Below are 24522 nucleotides of genomic sequence, written 5' to 3'. Positions count from 1 at the left end.
TCTCAATTGCCTGTTTGATTTCAGACAGCCGTATGTCATTCCTTGCCCTGACCATTTCCACCACAGCTAACTCCTGCTGGTCAGTCAAAACACGTGGGTGACCACCACCAGGTTGTCTTCTGTTAATTCTGAGGACAACCATATACTGAATGATTCATTGATTAAACATTATTATCAGTTGAATTAAATGACAGACAAATGTATTAAACTGAATAATAAGAGATGCAAATTAAAAATTTTACAGTGATAACATTATAAAAGGCAGTTACTGTGAACGAAACATTTATTTAAATGAAACACTTATTTTGTGTAGTGAAAAGGATACTTGTGATTATGTGTATTGTACTAACACAATTGAAAATATGTTTAAAATGTTTGAAAAAAGTGCACTTTTGATGATCTGTTATGATATATCTTAAGTACTAAGAGTTTTAAAAATGTACCAATTGCTTGTGAAAACTGCCCCAAACCAATTGAAAAAACTGTAATAGTCTTACTTTTATGATAGTGAGTATCAGTACCAGTTGAGCAATTATTTATTGGATCTAATGCATAATTAAAATCTCCCCCTATTAAGTAGTATCCACTGAATGCTGATAAAGTAAGAAAGAAATGTTGGTAGAAAGAGGGATAATCTCTATTAGGAGCATATACAGAAACTAAATTAACCTGGGTGGAAACTATAGTGCCACGAAGTATAATAAACCTTCCTGATGGATCTATATATTCATTCTTTAACTGAAAGGAGACTTAATATTGTTACTCCCCTCGTCTGTGAGGTGAAACTGGCCGAGAAAGAAAATGTCAAGAGTAGACCTCACCCCACACAACTATTTGTCAGGGTGAACTAACCTGGGCGACCAGATGACTTAGCTTTAGCGATTAGCCCAATGTAGCGTGGATGGTGAACCCAAACGCGGATGAAAGCGAATAGGCAGGATAACCACGCGATTTAGTTTAAGGACTCTCACAAAAGGGGAGCAAGGGAAAAACACAAATTTAACCCGCGTCCTATAAACACACACTCAGAATCAGAAAGCAAAACCCAATAAAGTGAGTACTCACGAATCGATGGATGGAAAGCCAGAACCGACATGGGCTGAACTCAATGACTGAGCAAGATGCTATGGTTTGTTTACTCCTTTTATACTTCCTGGTTCGCGACCGCTTCACTTCCGGGTCCTAGTGCCGGTCGCGTTCCGAGTGTGCATGACACTATTGCACATTTCCCAAATGAAATGTACATATAAACCCCCAAGAACAACTGACTCTGGTTATGAAAAACATTTTATCCACACTGTGGGGGGTAATGTATAACTGTCTACACATCCTCGCGTGTAAGCTCACTAAACAAAACAGGGATAAATCAACCCTTATAAAGTACTATTCACTCCATCAAAATGCTGCCGACGCCGCTGGGTCTCTGCCAGCAGGTCTGGAAAGAAACTCACTTGTTGATTTCTGCATCTCATCTCTTTCATTCTCCGGGCAGCATGCAGTGTCTTCTGACAGTCTTTGTTATGCATGAACTTAATAATGACTGTTCTGGGCCTTGAGGAGTGATTTGGTTTAAGCTGTCCGATCCTTGTGCCTTCTCAATGGCCGGAGCTGAGGAAAAGTCCTTGCGAAAGACTTCAGAAAGCCAACCTTCCAAAAAGTTGCAAGTTCCCTCTGACTTCTCAGGAAGGTCAACTAACCGTAGATTGGAGCACCTTTCTCTTTTTTTCTGTATCCAAGATTTTCTCCCCAGCCTCCCCAATTCTCTTGGAGTGTGACAATAACTCTCCCTTGATGCTAGTAATTGCTTCCAACGTATCAGATTTTTAACAAAATCCTCTTTAAATGGCCATAAATATTTCCCTATTTATTGGCACATTTGTGGCGAACTCATGTTGTTCATCTGTAGCTTTAACAGACAGTGTCAGCCCCATTATTAGCCGAATTAGAATGTGTTGTTACGTTTAGTAATTGCTGTCCAGGTTTCAGAGTTTTAGGTGACATAGCCTCTCCTCAAACTTTCCCAACATCTTAGAGCAAGAAAATAACGATTACAGTCGATTTTAAAAGGATTTTTTTTTTACATTTAAATGCGAGCCCAATACGCACAACCTCCTACCAGCACGACCATAACTGGAAGTCTTTTCAGTTCTTCTTTGAAGTTTGTCAGAGAGTGGACGTCCATCAGCCTATGGAATTCTGCAGGAGCACAATGTATACACAAAAAGAAGAAACCAATTTTGCCAGGGCCCTTTAATAGTGCTCAATGTAGTCTTCTCTTTGGCTTCAGGTGTCAGGGACACCTCTTAGTAGCTTATGGTGGGTGTTGAGCGATGTCTGGCAAGTTGGATCACTGATGAAACCCCTAATATCACTTCTTTACACACTTGTAGTCTTCTGCTTCATCTGCTGGGAACACATAATATTTCTTTTATTAGGATGGGCTAAGGGCTGTGCTTCAGTCCTAGTGTGGCCATCCCTCCTGCTCTGCTCTCCTCTTAGGCGTATAGAGGAAAGCTTCTACATTATCACTGGGGTCAGTTTCTGGAGCAGTAGCTTAACCTTTCCATGGGACTCCATGGCCAAGCAGTACTTGGTTGGCTCCTGAATTGAATGGTGATATTTAAGATCTGATATTTGTGCTTCATTAACACATCTCACATTTGTCAAACATGTATTTCTAAAGCCCCATGTTTAATCAATCCATTTTGAATTAAGTTCACTAAGGCCTAATGTATACTGTAAAATACTGTATTGTGGTTGATTGAGGGAAGGTTTGTGGTGCGCTTGACTTTGACTTGACCATGCCAAAACTCCATTCCTTTACTTTTCAGCTACTCTGATATAGATTTAATTTTGTGCTTCAGATAATTGTCCTTGTGCATGACCCAATTTTATATCCAGAGGAGTCCATGGTCGATTCAGGAAATGCAAGGTTCCCGGATCCTGTGGCTGCAAAAACAAGCCCAAATCATCACCCCTCCACCGCCATGCATGACAGACATGTTCAGTCTTCTTCTAATTGTGAGTGTTAACATTTAACATGCTTATTGAGGCCTGTAGGAACTGAGATGTAGCTCTTGCATTTCTTTGAGCATTGTACAGTCTGACCTTGGGGTGATTGTGCTAGAATGTCCACTCCTGCCGAACTTTGTGGGATGTTGTTGGTACTTTGTTTCATGAGTACATGAAGTATTGATAGTGGTTATTAAAAAAATACATAATTAAAGTGCAATGTTTAAATAAAAATATGTTTTCATTCAACAAATATGTGATTCATATTGTTAGGGTTATAAATCATAGACATAGCAATAATAATTAGCACTTTAAGTTATTTAATTAGTGCTTCATATGTTTTATGATAAAAACAACACAGACAGAACATAGGCAATTTAGAATGATTTGTGTTTCATTCATGAGTGTTTAAGGTATCAAATATGTTTTCTTGTTAAACGTGCTATCATGATTGATTTTGAGTGTGGGTCTTGGCAAGCCGCTGCTCTTTTCTCTTTCCAGATCTGAGGATCATACTTACTACATTTACTTATGGTTACAGCTCAAGAAAAGTAAGAAACAAATACCTTAAAATATTAAAAGAGAAATTAAAAGAAAAAAAAAGATTTACATTACAGAAATAAACAACATCCCTACTGCCTAGTTTTCTTTCAGAGCATGTTCACTCCTTTTATGCACTGGACACACAGCCATGCAGGACTTTATTGTCTCTGACCTCTCTTTATTTGTAATTACTGTGTATTTATTAAACACAGTTATAACTTTAGTTTCAACCATAGTTCAGCAAAGAAAAAAACATTTACTTTCATTTCACAAACCTGCCATTCACTTTTAAACTGCCCAGGAAGGCAAAAAAGAAAGGGGAATCCTAAACATAGTATTAGAGCCAAGAGGGTGATTTCTCCACCACCAAAACTGTCTACGAACTCATTGTAAGCAGACGCTGACTAAATGGCTGGTACTCACGAGTAGCTAGCAATACTATTTAATGCTAACAGACACACAGAAACACACATTCATAATTTCCTGTACTGTGTAAATCACTAGCTGAGGATTGTACTCATACTGGCACAAATTATTGTTGATGGCCGCGTATTGTTTAAACATGATATAACACTGTAAGTGATAGAAAACTACGTGCTCTATCGGTTACAGCTTCGTTTTTTTTTATTTTGCACAAGAATTTATCAGAAAAGACAGATCAGACCAAAAAGACTTAAGAAATTAGCATTAAAAAAAATAAATGATTGAAAGTTTCTGTCTCGGAAGAGCAAAATATACAGGAAACCATCTGTTGCTCGTGCATTGAATGTTTATTTCTCCACCATAAGCTGTCTCCAAAGGCGTTTCAGAGAATATGGCAGTACATCCAACCGGCCTCACAACCGCAGACCACGTGTAACCACACCAGCCCAGGACCTCCACATGCAGCAGGTTCACCTCCAAGATCGTCTGAGACCAGCCACTCAGACAGCTGCTGAAACAATTGGTTTGCATAACCAAACAATTTCTGCACAAACTGTCAGTAACTGTCTCAGGGAAGCTCAACTGCATGCTCGTCGTCCTCATCGGGGTCTTGACCTGACTCCAGCTCGTCGCCGTAACAGACTTGAGTGGGCAAATGCTCACATTCGATGGTGTCTGGCACGTTGGAGAGGTGTTCTCTTCACGGATGAATCTCAGTTTACATTGTTCAGGGCAGATGGCAGACAGTGTGTGTGTGCGTCGTGTGGGTGAGCACTTTGCTGATGTCAATGTTGTGGATCAAGTGGCCCATGGTGGTGGTGGGGTTATGGTATGGGCAGGCATCTGTTATGGACGAAGAACACAGGTACATTTTATTGATGGCATTTTGAATGCACAGAGATACCGTGATGAGATCCTGAGGCCCATTGTTGTGCCATACATCCATGAACATCACCTCATGTTTCAGCAAGATAATGCACGGCCCCATGTTGCAAGGATCTGTACACAGTTCTTGGAAGTTGAAAATGTCCCAGTTCTTGCATGGCCAGCATACTCACCGGACATGTCACCTGTTGAGCATGTTTGGAATGTGCTTGACCGGCGTATACGACAGCGTGTACCAGTTCCCACTAATATCCAACAACTTCGCACAGCCATTAAAGAGGAGTGGACCAACATTCCACAAGCCACAATTGACAATCTGATAAACTCTATGCGAAGAAGATGTGTTGCACTGCATGAGGCAAATGGTGGTCACACCAGACACTGACTGGTTCTGAGGCCCCAGACCCCCAATGAAGCAAAAAACTGCACATTCCAGGGTGGCCTTTTATTGTGGGCAGTATAAGGTACACCTGTGCACTACTCATGATGTCAGATCAGCATCTTGATGTGGCACACCTGTGAGGTGGGATGGATTATCTCAGCAAAGCAGAAGTGCTCACTATCACACATTTAGACTGATTTGTGAACAATGTTTGAGAGAAATGGTAATATTGTGTATCTGTAATGAATTTTAGATTTTTAAGTCCATCTCATAAAAAATCAGAGCAGAAACAAAGGTGTTGCGTTTATATTTTTGTTGAGTGTATTTTGAATAGAAATTCACTCACAGGGTTTATAGCCCATTCTATTTTGAAATTGATTACAGTTTTTCTCATTTGCTAAGACACACCAGCTCAGTGAAACTGGGATTCACTTGATCTTTATCATCACATTCTTAGCACAGGTGAAGTCTTCTTTTTCAAACACTTTTTCATTTGTTTCACACATTTTTCACACCATTTGTCAAAACAGTCACCACAGATCTCATTGAAAGATCCCAAACTCCATTGGATTCACTGTGTTAAACAAAAGGAAATTATCTATTAACAGCTAATAGAAAGTACTTGCAAAATTATGAATATCCAATGCACCTGTGTGAAACTTGTTTGCACAACTCTTCAATCAGCAATCAATCCTCATCCCTCTACAAAAGATTCCACCTCTGTATTTGCAAGCATGGATTAAAGAGGCCATGGGCACGGAAGGAGAGTAAGAGGCTATGGCAGGGCCCAAGGAAGAGGAGTTCGTATGTCAATGGTCAATAATTGTCCTTTACAGAGGCTGGACAAAGGGTCCAGACCATTCTGAGTCGGAGCACTGTGGCATCTATTGTCAGGTTTTTTCGGAATTAGAACAGGTAATTCACAGTGTTACTGTAATGTATACCACTGTGTATTTCAGCTTTACTGCATTGCCCTGTTAGCAGAACAAACTGTGTCATACAGTAATGTCAATTTTGACATGCTTTTTGCTTTTACTTTATAGAATCCACACATTACCACACACTGGTGGCAGAGGAAAATATTTTGTATTGAACAGGAGTCTGTCATTGTAGATATGGTAGTGGCAAACAATCAGACTGCGTGAAATCCAGGCAACAGTAATTGCAGATCAGGGAGTATTTAGAAATATAAACAGTGTGAGTTTGGCAACTATAGATCGATTCCTAACACGAAACCCTGTCAGAATGAAGCAGGTGTTCAAAGTTCCATTTCTAAGAAACTCTAACATCGTAAAGGAGGCACGATTCCAGTATGTGCAGGTACAGATTTTTTTATTGTAATACCTTGTTTACCATAGTTACATGTGACTGGAAAAATTTGCTTCATGAATTTCCCCCTTTTCTTAGAGAATAATGGAGTTTGAAGCAGAAGGGGCACATCACAAATTCATTGTTGTGGACGAAGCTGGCTTCAACCTCTTTAAAGTGAGGAGATACGGGAGGAACATCATTGGGCAGACGGCCACTGTCACAGTGCCAGGTCAGAGGGGTGCCAATATCACCATGTGTGCTGCCATCTCCAATGATGTGGTCTTTTGCCACATACCAACTATTGGCCCATACAATACAGAATGCCTCATCACATTTCTTGATGCATTGAAAGAAATACTCATTCCATCCGAAGAGAGAGGGCTGTTGATGCCTGGCATGACTCTGTATGTCATAATTTGGGACAATGTGGCTTTTCACCATTTTCACCTTGTGAATGAATGGTTTGCAGTACAGCCTTGTAATATGACGCAATTCCTCCCTGCATACTCGCCTTTTCTCAAATTCAAATCAAATCAAATTCAAATCAAATTCAAATCAAATTCAAATTTTATTTGTCACATACACCATCATACAGAGTACAATATGCAGTGAAATGATTTTGTGCGACCACAGAGTCGCGACGGCAGCCACCTAACCGGCGCCATCATAGAAGATAAGAAATAGATACATTAGGATAACGAGGGTAAAAAATCCCCTCCCAGACTGTCCTTCGAAAAGGGCAGTGTGCGATCAGGGGTACAAAAATACCTCAGCAACAAGCACATAAAAACATGTAAACACAAGACATAAACATTGCAACGATTAGGGTACAGGGGATAGGAAATGTCCAATGTAGGCAAACAGCTCCAGTCCCTGCAGCTAGAGAGCGCTGGTCCCGATTCCGCCTGCCCACACTGAAGGGAATAAGCACACGAAGGCGTTGGATATGGGGAAGGTAGAGTGTCTATCTGTAGCTGTTATGTGTGTGCGTGATCTGCAATTACTGTTGCCTGGATTTCACGCAGTCTGATTGTTGCGTGCGTATCAGTTTGTAAGCCTGTAACATCCCGTAATAGTCTGCGCCAGGTGTCCTTGAAGAGGGAGGGAGTAGGATTCCAGAGCGTCTCGTTATCTTGGTCTTCGGGGAGTTTGTTATGACTCCAGCCACGGCCTTGAATGCAGTAGCTGGAAAGAAAAAAGGGGCAGCCGAAAAAGAAAATCATATTTTCCAGGTTTCGAACAATATCTGCCAATTTCACAGATATTTAATGTCCATCACTGGTCTGCAGGTCTGTCCAAATCACGTTGCATAGCTGCTAGTCTCTCCAAGATGTTATCCAATTTGCGGTCCAGAACCACAGTCTGATTACCGACAGCTCTCGTCACCACTATTTCCCAGCCAGCCAGTCTCTTGGGGTTGAGACTGACTGCTTTTAAGATTTTTCGATATCCAAGTATCCCACCTAATCCAATCAGCAGAATCCCAGTTATCAGAGTTCCGAATAGGTAGATATCTTCAACATCCTCCAGAGACAGTGCGGCCAGGCACACAATGCGCCACTTCTCCCAACTGTCCATCGTGTATCCAGCAGCAAATGTCCCAGCAGGACAAGTAGGTTCCCCAGAACCCACATTTCTCGTCGAGAAGATCGTGTCAATTGCATTCAGAGACCAGTTGATCAAATCCATATTCCTTTTTAATTTTCAAGAGCAAGACGAGGAGAGTCTCTGAATAGTATTCACAAGACAGACAAGAGAAGCAAGCGGGGAGAGATAAGGGAGGGAGAGCAGATGCGACCGCCTTCGTCAAGAGCCGAGAGGGTTTTCTGAACCCAATCATGGAGTTCTTCTCTGCTTGGAGGTGGCAGGTGTATGACCATATGAGCAGATGCCCCTCCTGGAGGCAATAAATGCTGGTTGCCTGGCAATAGGTGCAGAGGACTGCCAGGGATTGATACGCCATGCAAGGAGGTATTTCCCTCGGTACATTGCAAGAGAAAACATTCAATGCGATGTTGATGAGAACCAGTGGCATAATCGACAAAAGCGAATGGACTAAATGTAAAAGATAAAATATCTTAATATTTTTTAGAAAGGTATTTCCACCCATAAGTTTCCTTTGGTAGTTTTTTTTTTTTTTCAGTGTCCATTTGAGTTTGTAAAGTATTATATTGAATATTGATGGCTGTATTTTGTTATTCATCGTGTAATGATTGATTGAAAAAATCAATTAATTTGACCACAAGTTGTGGTGTTTGATGAAAATATTTGCTTATGTTGCATGTTTTTAATGTTTTCTGAGTGCTAGAGCATTTTGCTAACAAAATGAGTCATTTTGGCCATTGACCTTCATTTTTATCCTGTATGTTAACTGTTTTGAAAATGTGATGTCAGAGTGGGAAAAAGTGTTTAATCAATTGAAAAAAAATTTAAAAATAAAATTTAAAACTGTGAATAAGACTAATTAGTGTTATTGCAATTTTTGTCTACTAAACTTACATTTTTGAGGAATGTAAAGAAGGTTTTTACATTTTGAAAGAACCAGACTAATTAGTCTGATATTGACTATTTATTACAGCTCTATACCGTACGGTTTTATCTTTAAAATTTACACGAAGCTCTTTAAGTTACCAAAAACTGAATTTAGTCCCACTCATTTTAAAGTGCTGAATCTATGTTAGCGCCCCCAGCAGGCTCGGATGACTTTCTCCCCTCTGTTCTCCGGCTGAGCGTGCTTGCCTGTGTGCCCAAGCCGCCATATTGTCAGTCTCAAAGACGCAAAAGGTAATGTATGCAGCTCATTTAAAATATTTAATTAGCGTTTAACCTGAAATTGTGTCTGATAAAAATGCAGCTCGTAGAACGGCTTTTTTAGATTAGCACTATTCCACACGTATTCCCTTTAAAAACAGATCGCCGTAACATTAGAAGTTAGGCTAAGTTAACAAGCTATCAACCGCGAAAGCTAGAATTTAGGCTCCTGAGCTCGGAGGCTTTGCCGAGCTCTCGGCGCTAGCATTCAGGCTACAGCAGCGGTGTGGTTGCTGGTTAGACTTTCCTGTCTACTGTTCGATAAACCACCTCGTGTAGATCAGGTGCTTCATGGCGGCTATATGAGCAGCTCAGGGACCCGGTCGAGCTGTGCTTTCTGGGGTAAGTAGAGTTACTCTCGGCACTCTTTGGGAATGTTAAAGGCAAATCGAGCTGTCTGTGAGTTTGGACTAAAAGTCCCGATTCTGTTTTTGTTACAGGATTTGTTCTGGAAATTTGCCTTTTATGCTTTAAACGGCGTTTTGTCAAGCTGCGCTTGTCAATGTAATCTTTGCTATCTTAATCAAGCAGCAAGAGTGCAGGTAGTTAAGCTCATTCAACACGACTAGTTACAAGAACTACCAGCCCAAATCTGCTAAACCTTTGGTCAGACTCTGTAGAGCAGAGAGGAACCGATTAGAATAACAGGACGTTACATTATAACACAATGTTGAGTTCTTTAACGTTACAGTTTAATATCACTCTACAGGTGTGTATGTATATATGTGTGCATATTCTAATAATAAATTGGACCGCCGTGACATCGTTTCGATAAGATTATGCAACGCCACAACATTTACAGTATTCCCGTCCTGAGTTGCATTACCTTTTCTCTGGTAAAGCCTTCTCCAGCACATCCCAAAGATTCTCAGTGGGGTTAGAGTCTGGACTCCGTGGTGGCCGATCCATGTGTGAAAACGATGTCATATTTTCTCTGAACTACTCTTTTACAATTTGAGTCCTAGGAATACTGTCATCATCTTGGAATATATCAGGGAAGAAAAAAAATCTATTAATTGACAAAGTTGGCGATTTAGTTCTTCAAGTCATACACCATACGATATGCAGTGAAATGCTTAGATGACTGCCCGTGACCTTAAAAAAGTCTATAAAAGACTATTAGTAGGAAATAAATATGAAAAAGAAAATGGAAAGTAAATGTAAGTAAGATGAATAAAATAACTGTACAGTACAAAATATACAATATAAGAAAAACAGCTGTACAATATAGAAATATACAATTCGTGGAATTTTTGTGTGGGAATGAAGTTGAATATAAATAGAAATGTCCAGGAGGTGTGCAAATATGCCAGAAAGTGAAGTATGCCTGAAACTTCATTTTATTGCCACATAACGTTGCTGAGCCTAGATCTGAGCAACTAAAGCAACCATTCTTTGTACAGTGGACACTATGCATGATGGGTGCATCGCTTCATGCGCTTCCCTTCTTACTCTGACACGCCCATCACTTTGGAATAGGTTCAATCTGGAATCGTAAATAATAAAAATGCTCATACTGTATGTTCACTATTAAACATACGGTAGCAGTGATTCTACTGTTTTTTTTTTATTTGATTTCATTAAAAATTTAAGTGATCTCTGATCACACTCATTCAGGATGTTTTTCTGACCGCATTTCTTATCGATTCTTTAATAAATTATATTATATATTTATTATTATTTGCATCCGTCAATTCAGGGGTGAAATGTACTTGCAGTGGCAGCCAGCAAAGCAGAACGTCTTTACCTGCCAGCACAAAAGTAGTCTTTTAGTCTACTGCATACAATAAAAATAGAATATTTTTGTTTGTTTGATATTTCTTATTAATTTCACATTTCAGCGATCCCAACCTACAAACCCTTCCCTTCAACTACCCATATGTGAAGAGTAAGATGTAGTAAAACTAAATCCTGTGTATTTAGATGGCACTGTTTGTAAGAGCAGGTAGCCCTTAAAAACCAGAGCATTTATCCACTTTTTGCATTACTGTATTTTAATAAATATATATAGGGTCATGATTGTGCAATATAGAGTTATCCTCGACATTCTTTTTTTCAACACAGCAGAGGCAATATAATGAACTGAATTTTTTATAGGATTTTAACTCACAAAAAAAAAGAAACAGATTCATTCAATCACTTTTCATGGTTGTTTTAGCTTGTTTTTGAGACAAAGTAGTACTACTATTAATAATAAAAATATTATTAATAATAATGTGCACATTTGGTGAGTTCTGCATTTTTTTTTAAAGCGTTTCCATATTCTGATAGCAGTAAAATTTACACATTTTAAAAGTAATAACTTTGGTTCCATTTAACATATCAGAAAACTCAAATGCACAATGTGATGTCTGAAGCCTTCTCTGTCATCGCACATAAGAAGGTTTCTTTTTTCCTTCTTCTTTTTATCATGAGTGGGAATCACCGTCATTGGGGTGTTTTTATACTCCATTAACATTACTCAGGTAGAAAGTAAAGCCCAATCCCAATTCTATTTTCTACCCCTCCCCTTACCCATCGCCCCTTCCTCTTGTCCCTAGAAACGAAGTGAAAAGGGGAATGGTTAAAATATTTCCCCTAAGAAATGGGACACCACTACAACACTGTTATACGTCATCATACGTATCCGTTAATTTACATGTACACATATGGCCGTAAGCAAAACAAACGATGCGTTATCAAATGCTCGGCAAACTGCCGTGCTACTGAACTTTCATATTTGTTTGTAGCATGCAGTAAAGTGTATATGAAATAAAAATATATTTTTGTAATATCGTGCAATCGGTGCTATCCGCTAGTAAACTTTAGCGATTTTTTTTGCAAACGTTTCTTTACAAAACATCACCATAAACACAAGACTAAAGGTAATATACATATAATGAAAACTTGTCATAAAAATCCTTATTAATGGCAAAAATTTGTTACATTTATGGGTCTGCTTGCTCGAGTGAGCAGCCATGTTGAAAATTTTGCTTAGCCCTTCGTTTGAAGTGAGGTCCTGAAAAATCTTTGTTTGGAGGGCTATCTGGCCCTCCCCCTTACCCCCTACCCCTCCAACCAAAAGAGAAATGAGACACCCCTACCCCTTCACGTGAACGCGCCAAACGGAGGGGTAGGGCTAAGTGTAGGGGTAAGAGGTAGAATTGGGATTGGGCTTAAGTCTGTCATCACTCAGGCCCTTAGTTCAGACTAGCAGCTGTACAGTATATAGCAGGCTAACCATGACAACCCAGCTGTTTATTAACGTTAGTCTGACTGTCCTTTTTTAGCCAGGTTTCTTACATGGTACCTTATAACTTAGACAAGAGTTGGGTTTCTTTTGTGGACTCCAGATTGAAGAAATACTTTTGGCAAACCAACTGTTCAACCACACAGATGGTCATATGTTGTGAGCACTGCATGTACGCAGCCAATGTGTGTGCGTTTCGGTGCTGTTTCTGTTTCTGTATGCACATTCTATAATTACAAAGACTTTTCCCATTTTAATTTAAAAACAGTGAAAGATATTATATTGGGCTGCCATAAAAATGTGGCACAATCATTTAATCTTGATTATCTTCTTTTCATCACTGTTGGATGCTATAATGCCATAATTGTACAGATTGCAAGAAGGACTTGAGACACAAACAGGTTGCTCTTTAGATTTTTAAAAAGATTTTAGTTGTGTGGTACTGTATTTGGCTTGGTCAGTTTCTCCCTCAATATTGACTTACCCTTATGACTGTATGTTCACATGTGGCTATTTAAAACTAATTTCCTTCGGTTGGCTCATGATTTTTGGCTTGCACTGTTTTTGGCCGCAGCGTGTGATATCAAATTTAGCTTCAAAATTAAATAAGCTATTTGTCCTCCAAGGTAGTTGGAAGTCAAGATCCTGGAATTTCTGGAATGATGATTATAACAGTAGACCATCTTTCTATGGTATTTTACTTTTTTCGCCTCTTCTGAGGATGCTGTGTTTTTGATGACAATGACATACACTACCGTTTAAAAGTTTGGGGTCACTGTCTAACTCCATTATAGTTGTTGATTATTTCTTTCTACATTGTAAAGGAATGCTGAAGGCGTCCAAAAATGCATTAATCTCCTTTGAACAGTTAATGGTGAGATGTATCTGCTACTTATGCCCCGTAAAGACTTCATAATGCCTCTAATCTGAGGTGCAGTTAATGGGTCATTTTTCAGGCTGATAACTCCTAAATGAACTTCTCGTCTGCGGCAGAGGTAGGTTTTGGTCTCGTCCCTGGGATGGCCTTCATGAGAGCCAGTTTCATTATGGTGCTTAACGGATTTTGCAGATGCACTTGACAATACTGTTCTTGAAAGAACTATTACAGAAAGACTGACCTCTGTGTCTTAAAATAACAACTAACTGTTGTTTTTCTTGTTGTTACGTAATTACCTAATTCCATATGTTATTTCATAGTTTTGAAATCCCCAGTATTGTTGTAGGATGTAGAAAATAAATCATTAAACAAAAACAAAGAAATTTGCAAGTGACCCCAAACTTTTGAATGGTAGTGTATTTAAGGTAATCACTGAGGACAAGATACTAGGAGTGGTTTACTGATCCTGCTTTTATAATCACTTTAATCAGCACATCATAAAACCTCTGATCAAGGGCACTACTTGGTGTTTGGAACAAGGGATTGTACACCCTAGTGTGCAATGAAGTTGATATTCTAAAGCAGATTAAGTGAAAATATAAAGTAAATCTTTTAAGTTCCTCGTAACTTGTAAGGACCTACCTCCATGGTGTATTCTTCTCACCTTTTGGTAGGGCTGGGCGATATGGCAAAATTTATACCACAATAGATTTTTTAATTTTGACTTTTTAACTTTACAAACAAGAAATGTGAAATAAACTATCAAATAAATAAAACTCTCAGGAGTGTGTGTGTGTGTGTGCATGCCTTTACAGCCCCCCTCCCACCCCCAACTCCTTTCGGGTAAAGGCTAGTGTGTGTCTGTGTGTGCGAAGCGCAGGCGCGCGCACGCTTTTCGGCTTCGCACACACACAGCCACACAAACTCTGCCTTACACAAAAACTCCGCTCTGCCGCGAAACACGAGAGGGGAGGAAAAATGGATCTTTACCCTCCGAGACTTGCTTTTGCTTTATACGCGCATTGTACAAACACGCTAACAAACACAAAATTAAATATATTTCTCACACACATGGTCACAGTGTTATAGTAAACAGAACACGCGTGCAGGGATGTTGATTATACCAGTAGGAGACAAGCACTAAGACCCAACAGGGGAGGCGATTACCCACAATTCCACAGCGCAAGAGAGAGAAAAATGGTTGGCTCATATATTCAAATGAGTTATTCCATCTCAAATCAACCAATGAAAAAGAAATTTTCCACCATCACCTCTCAGATTTTGCTGATTTTTTTCACCAATTGTTGATATTGCCATGAAAATAAAAAAACCCAATTTTTTTGTCCCAACTCCCACTCGTTAAAAAATGGCAGCCATCTTAATTTTTGGCCTCAAAGTGCTTTAAGACATGCCACGCCCCTTTTTGAAATCCTTTTTTCCTTGATAACTCACTTGCTATATGTCATATGGAGATGAAACTGTGTATATTTATGTAAGTTTTTATGTAGATTCAGATTCTGCAATCAGAATCTGGCTATTCGATGTGGTTATGGAGATATTTCTGAAAAAAACATTTTTTGGGGGTACCCCTTTTCGACCCCCCAGAACCCAAGGTCTGCATGTATATATGTTACTCAAAAAAATAGGGGTTACTTCACATCACCTTATCTTGAAAATAAATAAAAACCAGGGGTGTGTTATGCCCTGTTTTATAGAAATCAAAAATTAATTGTCCAGGTTTTGCAAATGTTTTACGATTTGATACACATTTTATATACAGAGAATGTACATGGATGTACACAATAGGCCTTATCTACCAGTAAATGTGTCATTTTATGGTGGTACATGTAAGATACATGTATCACTGTCAAACAGTATCTTTTAACTGAACCATTCAGGTTCATACTGATCAGAAAGTTGAATTATCTCCAACCAACTCCATGAGTGACCTCGCACTCAAGGAACTTGGTGATTGCATCATCTTTTTCTTGGTGCTAATTAAGTGCAGAAAAACAAAAGCAGGTGAGTGTGTTTCATTTATGTTAATTTATTAACTGAAGCTTTCCAATGTAGTTTATCTTAATCACAATCTGATTACAAAGACTTGATGGCAAAGCTTGTCTGTTCTTTGGATTCTCGTGACTATATGTTGCACAGGTGTGAGCATTGCCCCTCTAAATCAAAACTATCTAATTATCTTGATTAGGGCAGGGCAATATGGCCAAAAATATTTATCACAATATATATTTGAAAATTTGCGATAATGATATAACTGACAATATGATTGACACGAGATAAAGCAGCTGTTTGTATGCGCATTAAAGCTATATAAAATCTTAACAGTGCAAATGCAAATTCCACACCACTGAAGTTGCACCATTTTTACAAACCAATTCTGGTTCATCTGTTTCATTCAACGATCCGCTTTCGCCTTTCTTATTCTCCGCCGCCGCCAATCTTTTTCCAAGCGTTTGGAAACAAAGGCACTACACATGCGTGTTTTACCCATATTCTCTCGCGATATTTCATTTTCTTATCATTGCTTAACATTGTACCGATATTACCGTGGAAAGTATAATCTGGCCCAGCCCTAATCTTGATGGTATATTTGAAAATGCTGATTTGGACCCAGATGACACTGTTCAGTTCAAGCAGTGGATTTCATTGTGAGACTTTGTGAAAAATGTGACCCCTGCACAGCTCATCACTATACAGCCAAGGCCCAAGCTGCTTATTTGAAAGAACTGAAAAAGAACCTTCCCATTGAAAAGGAGGCTGTTATTCTCATGGATTTTGCCGAATGTTATTTTTTATTTGTCAGGATGCTGTTCAAGGTTTTCATTGGGATACATCCCAGGTGATTCTGCATCCTTTCGTGGTTTACTATAGGGGTGGTAGTGAAAACGATGGTTCACTAAGTTGCAAAAGTTTTTGTGTTGTCAGTAATGAAAGGGAACACAATGCTATTGTTGTTCACAAGTTTATTAAGGTTCTCATGAATCCACTGAAAGTTCTTCTACCAAATTTAAATCATGTGCATTACTTCTCAGATGGTGCAGCCAGCCAGTACAAGAATTATATATTTTTTTTTTTTACAAATTTGTGGAGGCAATTCCTATCAAAATGACTTTGGTAGCTACAAAGTGCATGCCTTTCCTAGTTGATATTATTTGTGTCACTGCAACTTGACAGGTCTTGTACATGTACCTTTTTGTCTTATTCCATGAACTCATTTTTGTGGGCCTTGTTCTTTCAGAATCAGATACCCAGGGTGATGAAAAAAAAACTGTGATTAGTCCTTTTAGTGTAGAGAGATGAATGTCATTATCAGTCTTTGACTAGACATGCATTACAGAAGAATTTGAGGTAACTTTTACTTTGAAAGGAGCAGATTTTATGAGTATGCATTAAGTTTTCCACAGATATTGCAGTGCATTTCTGTGTGTCAAATCATTTAATGTTGCAAAACCTGGACAATTAATTTTTGATGATTTCTATAAAACAGGGCATAACACACCCCTGGTTTTTATTTATTTTCAAGATAAGGTGATGTGAAGTAACCCCTATTTTTTTGAGTAACATATATACATGCAGACCTTGGGTTCTGGGGGGTCGAAAAGGGGTACCCCCAAAAAATAGTTTTTCAGAAATATCTCCATAACCACAGCAGATTCCGATTGCAGAATCTGAATCTACATAAAAACTTACATAAATATACCCATCATTCATATTATATGTTTCATCTTCATATGACATATAGCAAGTGAGTTATCAAGGAAAAAAGGATTTCAAAAAGGGGCGTGGCATGTCTTAAAGCACTTTAAGGCCAAAAATTAAGATGGCTGCCATTTTTTAACGAGTGGGAGTTGGGACAAAAAAATTGGGGGTTTTTATTTTCATGGCAATATCAAAAATGGCTGAAAAAATCAGCAAAATCTGTGATTATGTGGTGGAACCCTCTGGTTGATTTGAGATGGAATCACCCAAATGTATATCGGAAATGTGTTTAAAAATCGTATCACCGTTATCGCGATATATATTGATATCGAATTATTGTCCAGCCCTACCTTTTGGCTATTCATGTGCAGCCCTATTCCTTAATAAATAAAGATGTATTACAGCCAGAATTGAATTGAGAATCTTCACGTTATCAGAAGGCTGCTGTACCTGAGACAACTCAATACTCCGTGGTTAAATAATTATTTAAGCAGCAAAGTGTAAAACCTTATAGATAATGTGAATTCCCGCCTCTGGCATGTTCTCCACATACTTGGTGGGTATCCTCTGGGTATTTTACTGTATTCCCATCATAAACGTCTCCCTCATGCTTCAGTGCCTTAATTCAATTCATCAGGCTGTGGCATGGTGGTGGAATGCTAACAACAATTTATTAAGTTTTTCATGATCATTTGTCTGGGTTCATGTATGCTTGACCTGGTTTTCTGTGACAAGGTGTTAATTACTGAATCTTAACTTGGTGATTATCTTTTCACCTCTTATAGGCCTGATAGAAACACCATCAAATTCTGATAATGTCTGGCCCAGTAACCAGCCGATCCCGGGTTTACCCAGATGCCAACACACAGAGACCTCGGGAGTACTGGGACTACGAGTCACATGTTGTGGAGTGGGGGTAAGTCTGCTGGTAATTTATTAGTGGTGACTAAAATATAGTACAGTGGGCCAAATCAGTTGCCTGTGTTCATGCCATCTTGTTATTGATCTTCCTTTGAACCCATTCAAGAAAGCAAGGAAATGTGAACTAAACCTAATATAGTTAAATTATTACAAAGAAAATGCTGCAGATTCGTGTGTGAAATATATCTGGAAATCCTTCATGTGTAACTTTTGACAGTTTTGATATCACAAAAGTGGATCATCCCAGCCTGCCACATTTAATTCTTTTGATTGGGAGCTCTTATCTCTTTTTTGCTCCTTAACACAATGTCTTTAAAATTACGTGACATTTTAATATATTATTTTTATACACAGTAACCATCAAAATTTGGACACACCTCCTTATTCAATGTTTTTTTTTTTTTTTTTTTACATTGTATATTAATATTTAAGATTTTAAAACAACAAATTTGGAATTATTTAGTCAAAAAAATCTCCAAGGACCCAGAATATGTTTTATATTTTCGATTGCTTGAAGTAAGCAATTTTTTTTTTTTTTAATGACCGCTTTAAACACTCTGTAATCGTTTTCCAGGTAAGAGTTCCCAGAGGTGTTGAGTTTTGTTGACTGCTTTCCTTTCACTCTCTTGTCCAACTCATCTCAAACCATCTCAGTTTGATTTAGAGTTTCTCCTGAAGTAATGATTTCTTTGCCACAATTCGACCTTGAAAGCCTGACCCACGCAGTCTCCTCTGAACTGTGGATGTTGAAATGTCTGCCGCTGGAACTCCTAGAAGCATTTGTGAGGTCTCTAATCTGTGGTGCTGTAAATCGGTGGTTTCTGAGACTTTTTTATTCTAATAAACTTTAGGGCTGCAACAACGAATCGATAAAAATCGATTGCTAAAAGCATTGGCAGTGAATTTCATAATCGATTGGTTGTGTCGCGTGACCCGGAGACATTAGATTATTAAAAAATAATAAATAAATAACGTTAGTTAAGAGCAGGGGGTGAACACACTCGGAGCAAAAATTTTAAAAACGAGCTGAGGTAGAGGAGAGATATATGGCAGAGGCAGAGAAATCCGTACCCGGGTAAATGTCTCCACCGCTAGGTCTGTGTGGTCATCTCTTACTGGTATAATCAACATCTGTGCACGCGTGTACTGTTCACTATAACACGGTGACCCTGTGTGTATGTGTGTGTGTATGTGTGTGTAAAGCATATTTTATTTTGTGTCTGTGTGCGTGTATGTACAGCACGCGTGTAACCAAAAGCAAGTCTTATTAGAGACCTTAAAAGTCTCTTTCTTCCTCTGCTCAAGGCTTAGCTGGCTCCTTGGCTGCTCTTTGCCTGGTGTGTGTGTGTCTGTCTGTGTCTGTCTGTGTCTGTCTGTGTCTGTCTGTGTCTGTCTGTGTCTGTCTGTCTGTCTCCTACTTTCGCCTTCACAGACACACACACTGCTCTGTTGCGATTCTTTTCAAAGGTCAAGTGCAGGTTCATTAGTTTTATTTTTACTTTACAGCAATGATTCCATTTTAAAATTTTAATTTGGTTTACGAGTGTTTTGGAATACGAGCCACATCCGGACCAAATTATGCTCATAATCCAAGGTTCCACTGTATATATTTAGCAGATGTAAAGCATACATGTCTGTTATTTGTTAGTCCATTTAATTTTATTATTATTATTATTATAACAGCTCAAGGAGCAACATGTTTGTGCACTTTCTAAAGATTGTAGTTCTGTTTTTGAATAAAGGGTTGGAAGTTGGGTATCTCAGTGGTTAAGGCATTGGACTACGGTTCGGAAGATCTCCGGTTCAAACCCCACAACCACCAGGTTGCCACTGTTCGGCCCTTGAGCGAGGCCCTTAACCCTCAACTGCTCAGATGTGTAATGAAATAAAAAAAAATAAAAAAAAATGTAAATCGCTCTGGATAAGAGCGTCTGCCAAAAGCCTAAATGTAAATGAATGCTTTTATTTTTTTCCTTTTATCTGATCGATTAATTTCTCAATTTTTTTTTTCGATTAATTAATTAATTATTTAAATAATCATTAGTTGCAGCCTCAATAAACTTATCCTCTGCAACAAGGGTATCTCTCCGTCTTCCTTACCTAGGACGGTCATCATGATAGCAAGTTTCATTACAGCGTTTGATTTTTTTTTTTTTTTTTTTTTTTTGGCGACTGCACTTGATACATTCAAAGTTCTTGAGATTTTACAGATTGACTGACCTTCATTTCTTAAAGTAATGATGGAGTGACTTTTCTCTTTACTTAACTGAGTGTCTTATATCTATTTGTACAGTAGCTGTAGTAGCACTAATAGGGCTACAGACTCTGTACCCACTCTCCCTTGTAAAATTTATGTACAAGGCAACATAAATTGTCAGTTTTGTAGTCTGTTTGGAATTATAGTGATCCTGTCCCAAGATTGAAGCTAATCTTTCCGAAATCATGGTAACTTTGAAGCCTGGCAGGTGTTTAACGTCAACAAGTGCCAGAATTCAAGGGTTGTCTAACAGGTGCCCGTTCAAAATTATCGAGTTAGCAAAAGACCTACAGGCATTCAGGTTCTGTTGTGCATGCACAGAAGAGCGAGATTTTGGTGTCCTCTGTCAGTATACGTTAATCTCCTATGTGGTAAAGATGTCTCAATCCAAATGTGCAAAGAAAAGGTCAGTGTTTCTATCTGGCCACCACAACATTTTTTTTCACTTTGGATGTCTTTAGTTGAAATTAAATAAATAGAATAACACTTTAGTAGGTGGGTCCAGACTTTTGACTGGTGGTTTATACAGTCCAAACAGAGAAAAACTAAGAGAAGGCACATTTTGTGATAAAGGAGATTGCATGTAAAAATTAACATTCAATAAATAATTGTAATGTTGATGCTAACTAGAAGGTGATTTGAAAATAGTTTGTTTTCCTGGAATGGTTCGTGCAGTTAAATACATACTGGGTTTTACAATAATCACACTCTGACACCCCATGCTCACTGTAAAAAATGTTTTACTATTACTTTGTTTGTTTATCATTATTTTTATGTATTTAGTTGCATTAAATTTGTTTTATTATTAACACAGATTCCTGTGTTTGTTTTTAAAGGAACCAAGATGATTACCAGCTTGTACGTAAATTGGGACGCGGAAAATACAGTGAAGTTTTTGAAGCTATCAATATCACAAACAATGAGAAAGTAGTTGTAAAAATACTCAAAGTAAGTACATAGAGCTGGTTGTTTATTTGTCTGGCCCTCTGTTTAATTATGTTTAGTTTATGTAAAGAGTGTAGAAATCATGACCAACTTTCAAACTGCTGTGAACTGTGCTTTGATTAAAAAGTTTCTGGTGATCTTTTTACATGTTTTATTTAAATATTTTAGTATTTCACCTTCCGTTTTTTGGGGGGGTCGTCATTTTATACAAATAAAAAACATTAGAATCATTGTTTAAACATATTTATTTAGATTTTTTGTTGAAATACAAGCCAAATAAATCTATACTGAGCAAATTTGTTAAATAACTGGATTACATATTATTGATGTGTGTTTGAAATTTACAAAATCAATGCATTTGTGGATTGGAAGGATGGAGAAACTAGAATTGGAGTTTGTCATTTTACTATTTTGAGATTTATGGTATTTGGCAGACGCCATTATTCAAAGTGACTTTTTTTAAAATCTCATTATATATGAGATGTGAGCATTTGAGGATTAAGGGTCTTGGTCAAGGGCCCAACAGTAGCAACTTCATGGTGCCGGGGTTTGAACCTGGGCTCCTCCAATCAGCAGAGCAACACTTATTATGTCAAGTTTCATTCACACATCAATAATACATAATACAGTCTAGGGCTGCAACTAACGATTATTTTGATAATTGATTAGTTGGGGGATTATATTTTCGATTAATCGATTGATCGGATAAAACCTAATTTGATATTTTTTTTAACCTTCATTTGATATTTCGCTTATAACTATTTAAAAAAAACATAAATCAGGGTATTATTTATGTATACAAATAAAATGCAAAAGCCACATATAGAGTTAATAATGTTTAATTTGGACATTTTAAACCTTAAATGAAATGTAGTATATAATATATTCAGTGTATATATATATATATATATATATATAGTTAAAAAAATACACTGATATATTCAGTTGATAAGATATAAACAGCTAAACTTTGTAGTGGACTATAAAAAAACTGTAGAAATGCAAAAAGCTAATAGTCACAAATATACTGTTATTTGCATTTGCTGAAAACCACAACAATCACTAAATGTAATATTCTACTGTTATTCACACCGTGTAAATTAAGCTGATCTAAAATAGTGCCATTTAACTAATCACTATTGCTCATGAGGTGATTGCGCAATGTGATGCTAGCGAGTAGCACGTGAACAGATCTAGCGCGACTGTCCCGAAGTTAGCAAACAGTTTAAACTAAAAGCACTCAAACTATACAACTTTTACACGATGAAGAGATGCAGTTTTTACCGACTCTGCTGACGTTTCGCTATCCGTAACACCAACACGTTTTCTCTTTAAGTGTTCGTGCATGACATGCCATGAAAGCTCGGTCTTGCATAGCGTGCAGGTTACCGTCTTCTTAGAGGCGTTTAATGTAAATCACTCCCATACCTTGGAGGACTCGGGGCGCGCGCTTTTTCCTGCCGGCGCTTCTGTAACCTCCATTGCGCGAGCGGCTGTGTGTATTTGTGCATCTTGGGGTCGCGCTTCTCAGTAACGTGCGCAGCCCAACTAATCGATAATGGCATTCGTTGACAACGAATTTCATTATCGATAATTATCGATTTTATCGATTAGTTGTTGCAGCCCTAATACAGTCATTTAACTAATCTGCTCAGTATAGATTTATTTATAACCCCATATTTGGTTTGCTGAGCTACCGCTTTACCTTACACAATGTACCTGAACAGACTAGACCTCTTACACTACATGTCATCGCAGTTTTTATTTTCCTGTCACTGATGAGTCTCTTTGCCAAATAATCTTGTTTGTATTGTGGGCTGCAACTTAAAAAAAAAAAGGTTCGTAATTAAAAAAAGGTTTTTAACTTAATCTGTCTGGCACAAACCCAAATTAAGAGAGAAACTTTCTTTATGAGAGAATTCCTTTTTCTTCTTGCAACAGTACAAGGCTCCAGATTAATTCGATAACATTTTGTGAGATGAGGGGTTTCTTTCATGCTATGTGATAAATGCTTGTGGAGATTAGCCACATCGCTCTTAATGTAGCCAGGATTTTATTTTGAGCTCCTTTTACTGGAGACAGGATGATGGGTGCAACACAATCAGTCCCTGGAATTGAAATGTTTTGGACTCATTTTTGTCTCTCTTTTTTTCATTCTGTCTACAGCCAGTAAAGAAAAAGAAAATAAAACGAGAAATAAAGATTTTAGAGAATCTGCGTGGTGGCCCAAACATCATCACACTCCTAGACATCGTCAAGGATCCAGTGGTAAGAAATTGATGTTTGTTTATTATTTGGGACAGGTGTTACTGAGTAAAATTAAAAGAATAGGTACTACTAGAATATTTAGATTTTATTAGTTAAAAACACATTGAAATTGAAACTTAATAGGAAAATAAATTGGGATAAGGACCATAATGTTTTTTAAGGCTACTTGATTTTTCTTCTTTCTTTTTTTTTAGTCTCGAACACCAGCTCTGGTTTTTGAACATGTTAACAACACAGACTTTAAGGTACAACTGTTCATGTAAAACCTAGTTATAAATGGCATGTGTTTAAGGCAAAGAGAATACAGCTTTGTTCTTTATTTTTCCACAGCAATTGTATCAAACACTATCAGACTACGACATCCGGTTCTACATGTATGAGATCTTAAAGGTAAATTATATTTTCTTAGAATAGATTTTTTTTTTTAAATGGCAAGTAGCATTTACTTAGCAAAATCGTTGCAGTTTTATGCAGAATAACCTTGTTAAAGACTTTTTCACATAAAGAAATGATAATGCTCAGAAGTTTCTGCTACTTGCATTGCATAATTTGCAATTTAATCTGACACATTCAAATTCCATACAAACCTAAATAATTTTTTTGATTGTGTAAAGCTGCTTTTGAACAATGCCAATTGTTAAAAGCGCTATACAAATAAAATTTAATTGAATTAATTTCATTTACCGGTGTAGTTCCATTATTCCATATTTCTGATTGACAACTTGCGAATTAGCTTGTCATGCATGTTTATATGTTACTATATTACAGGTCCGAAATATAATTGCGGTGTTGATTATACCAGTGAGAGACACGCACTAAGACCCAGCATGGGAGACGATTACCCACAATTCCGCAGCGCAAGAGAGAGAAAAACCGTTGGTTCAGTTGTGATCACGTGACGCTCGGCATCAAAACAAGAAGCGCATGCGTGATACATGATA

At 38.0% G+C, this 24522-nt stretch overlaps 1 protein-coding gene across 3 annotated transcripts in view; it reads left to right on the top strand.

Moving 5' to 3' along the window:
• The first annotated feature begins 9254 nt into the window (after positions 1 to 9254).
• zgc:86598 (STKc_CK2_alpha domain-containing protein) overlaps positions 9255 to 24522 on the top strand; it is a 32223-nt gene continuing 16955 nt past the window's right edge. For 2 of the 3 annotated variants that reach the window (XM_053492277.1, XM_053492275.1), the window contains exons 1-6: positions 9255 to 9340; positions 17976 to 18106; positions 21205 to 21316; positions 23480 to 23581; positions 23776 to 23826; positions 23912 to 23971. In XM_053492277.1, coding sequence (XP_053348252.1) covers positions 18006 to 18106; positions 21205 to 21316; positions 23480 to 23581; positions 23776 to 23826; positions 23912 to 23971 — 426 coding nt within the window. In that variant the 5' untranslated portion in view covers positions 9255 to 9340; positions 17976 to 18005. Of the gene's footprint in view, positions 9341 to 9598; positions 9710 to 17975; positions 18107 to 21204; positions 21317 to 23479; positions 23582 to 23775; positions 23827 to 23911; positions 23972 to 24522 lie in introns of those variants that run through there. The other variant, XM_053492276.1, reaches the window with a different exon arrangement.

Source organism: Clarias gariepinus, chromosome 3 (genome assembly GCF_024256425.1).
Source record: "Clarias gariepinus isolate MV-2021 ecotype Netherlands chromosome 3, CGAR_prim_01v2, whole genome shotgun sequence".
Classification (NCBI taxonomy): Eukaryota; Metazoa; Chordata; class Actinopteri; order Siluriformes; family Clariidae; genus Clarias; species Clarias gariepinus.
This window is presented reverse-complemented; position numbering and strand designations above follow the sequence as displayed.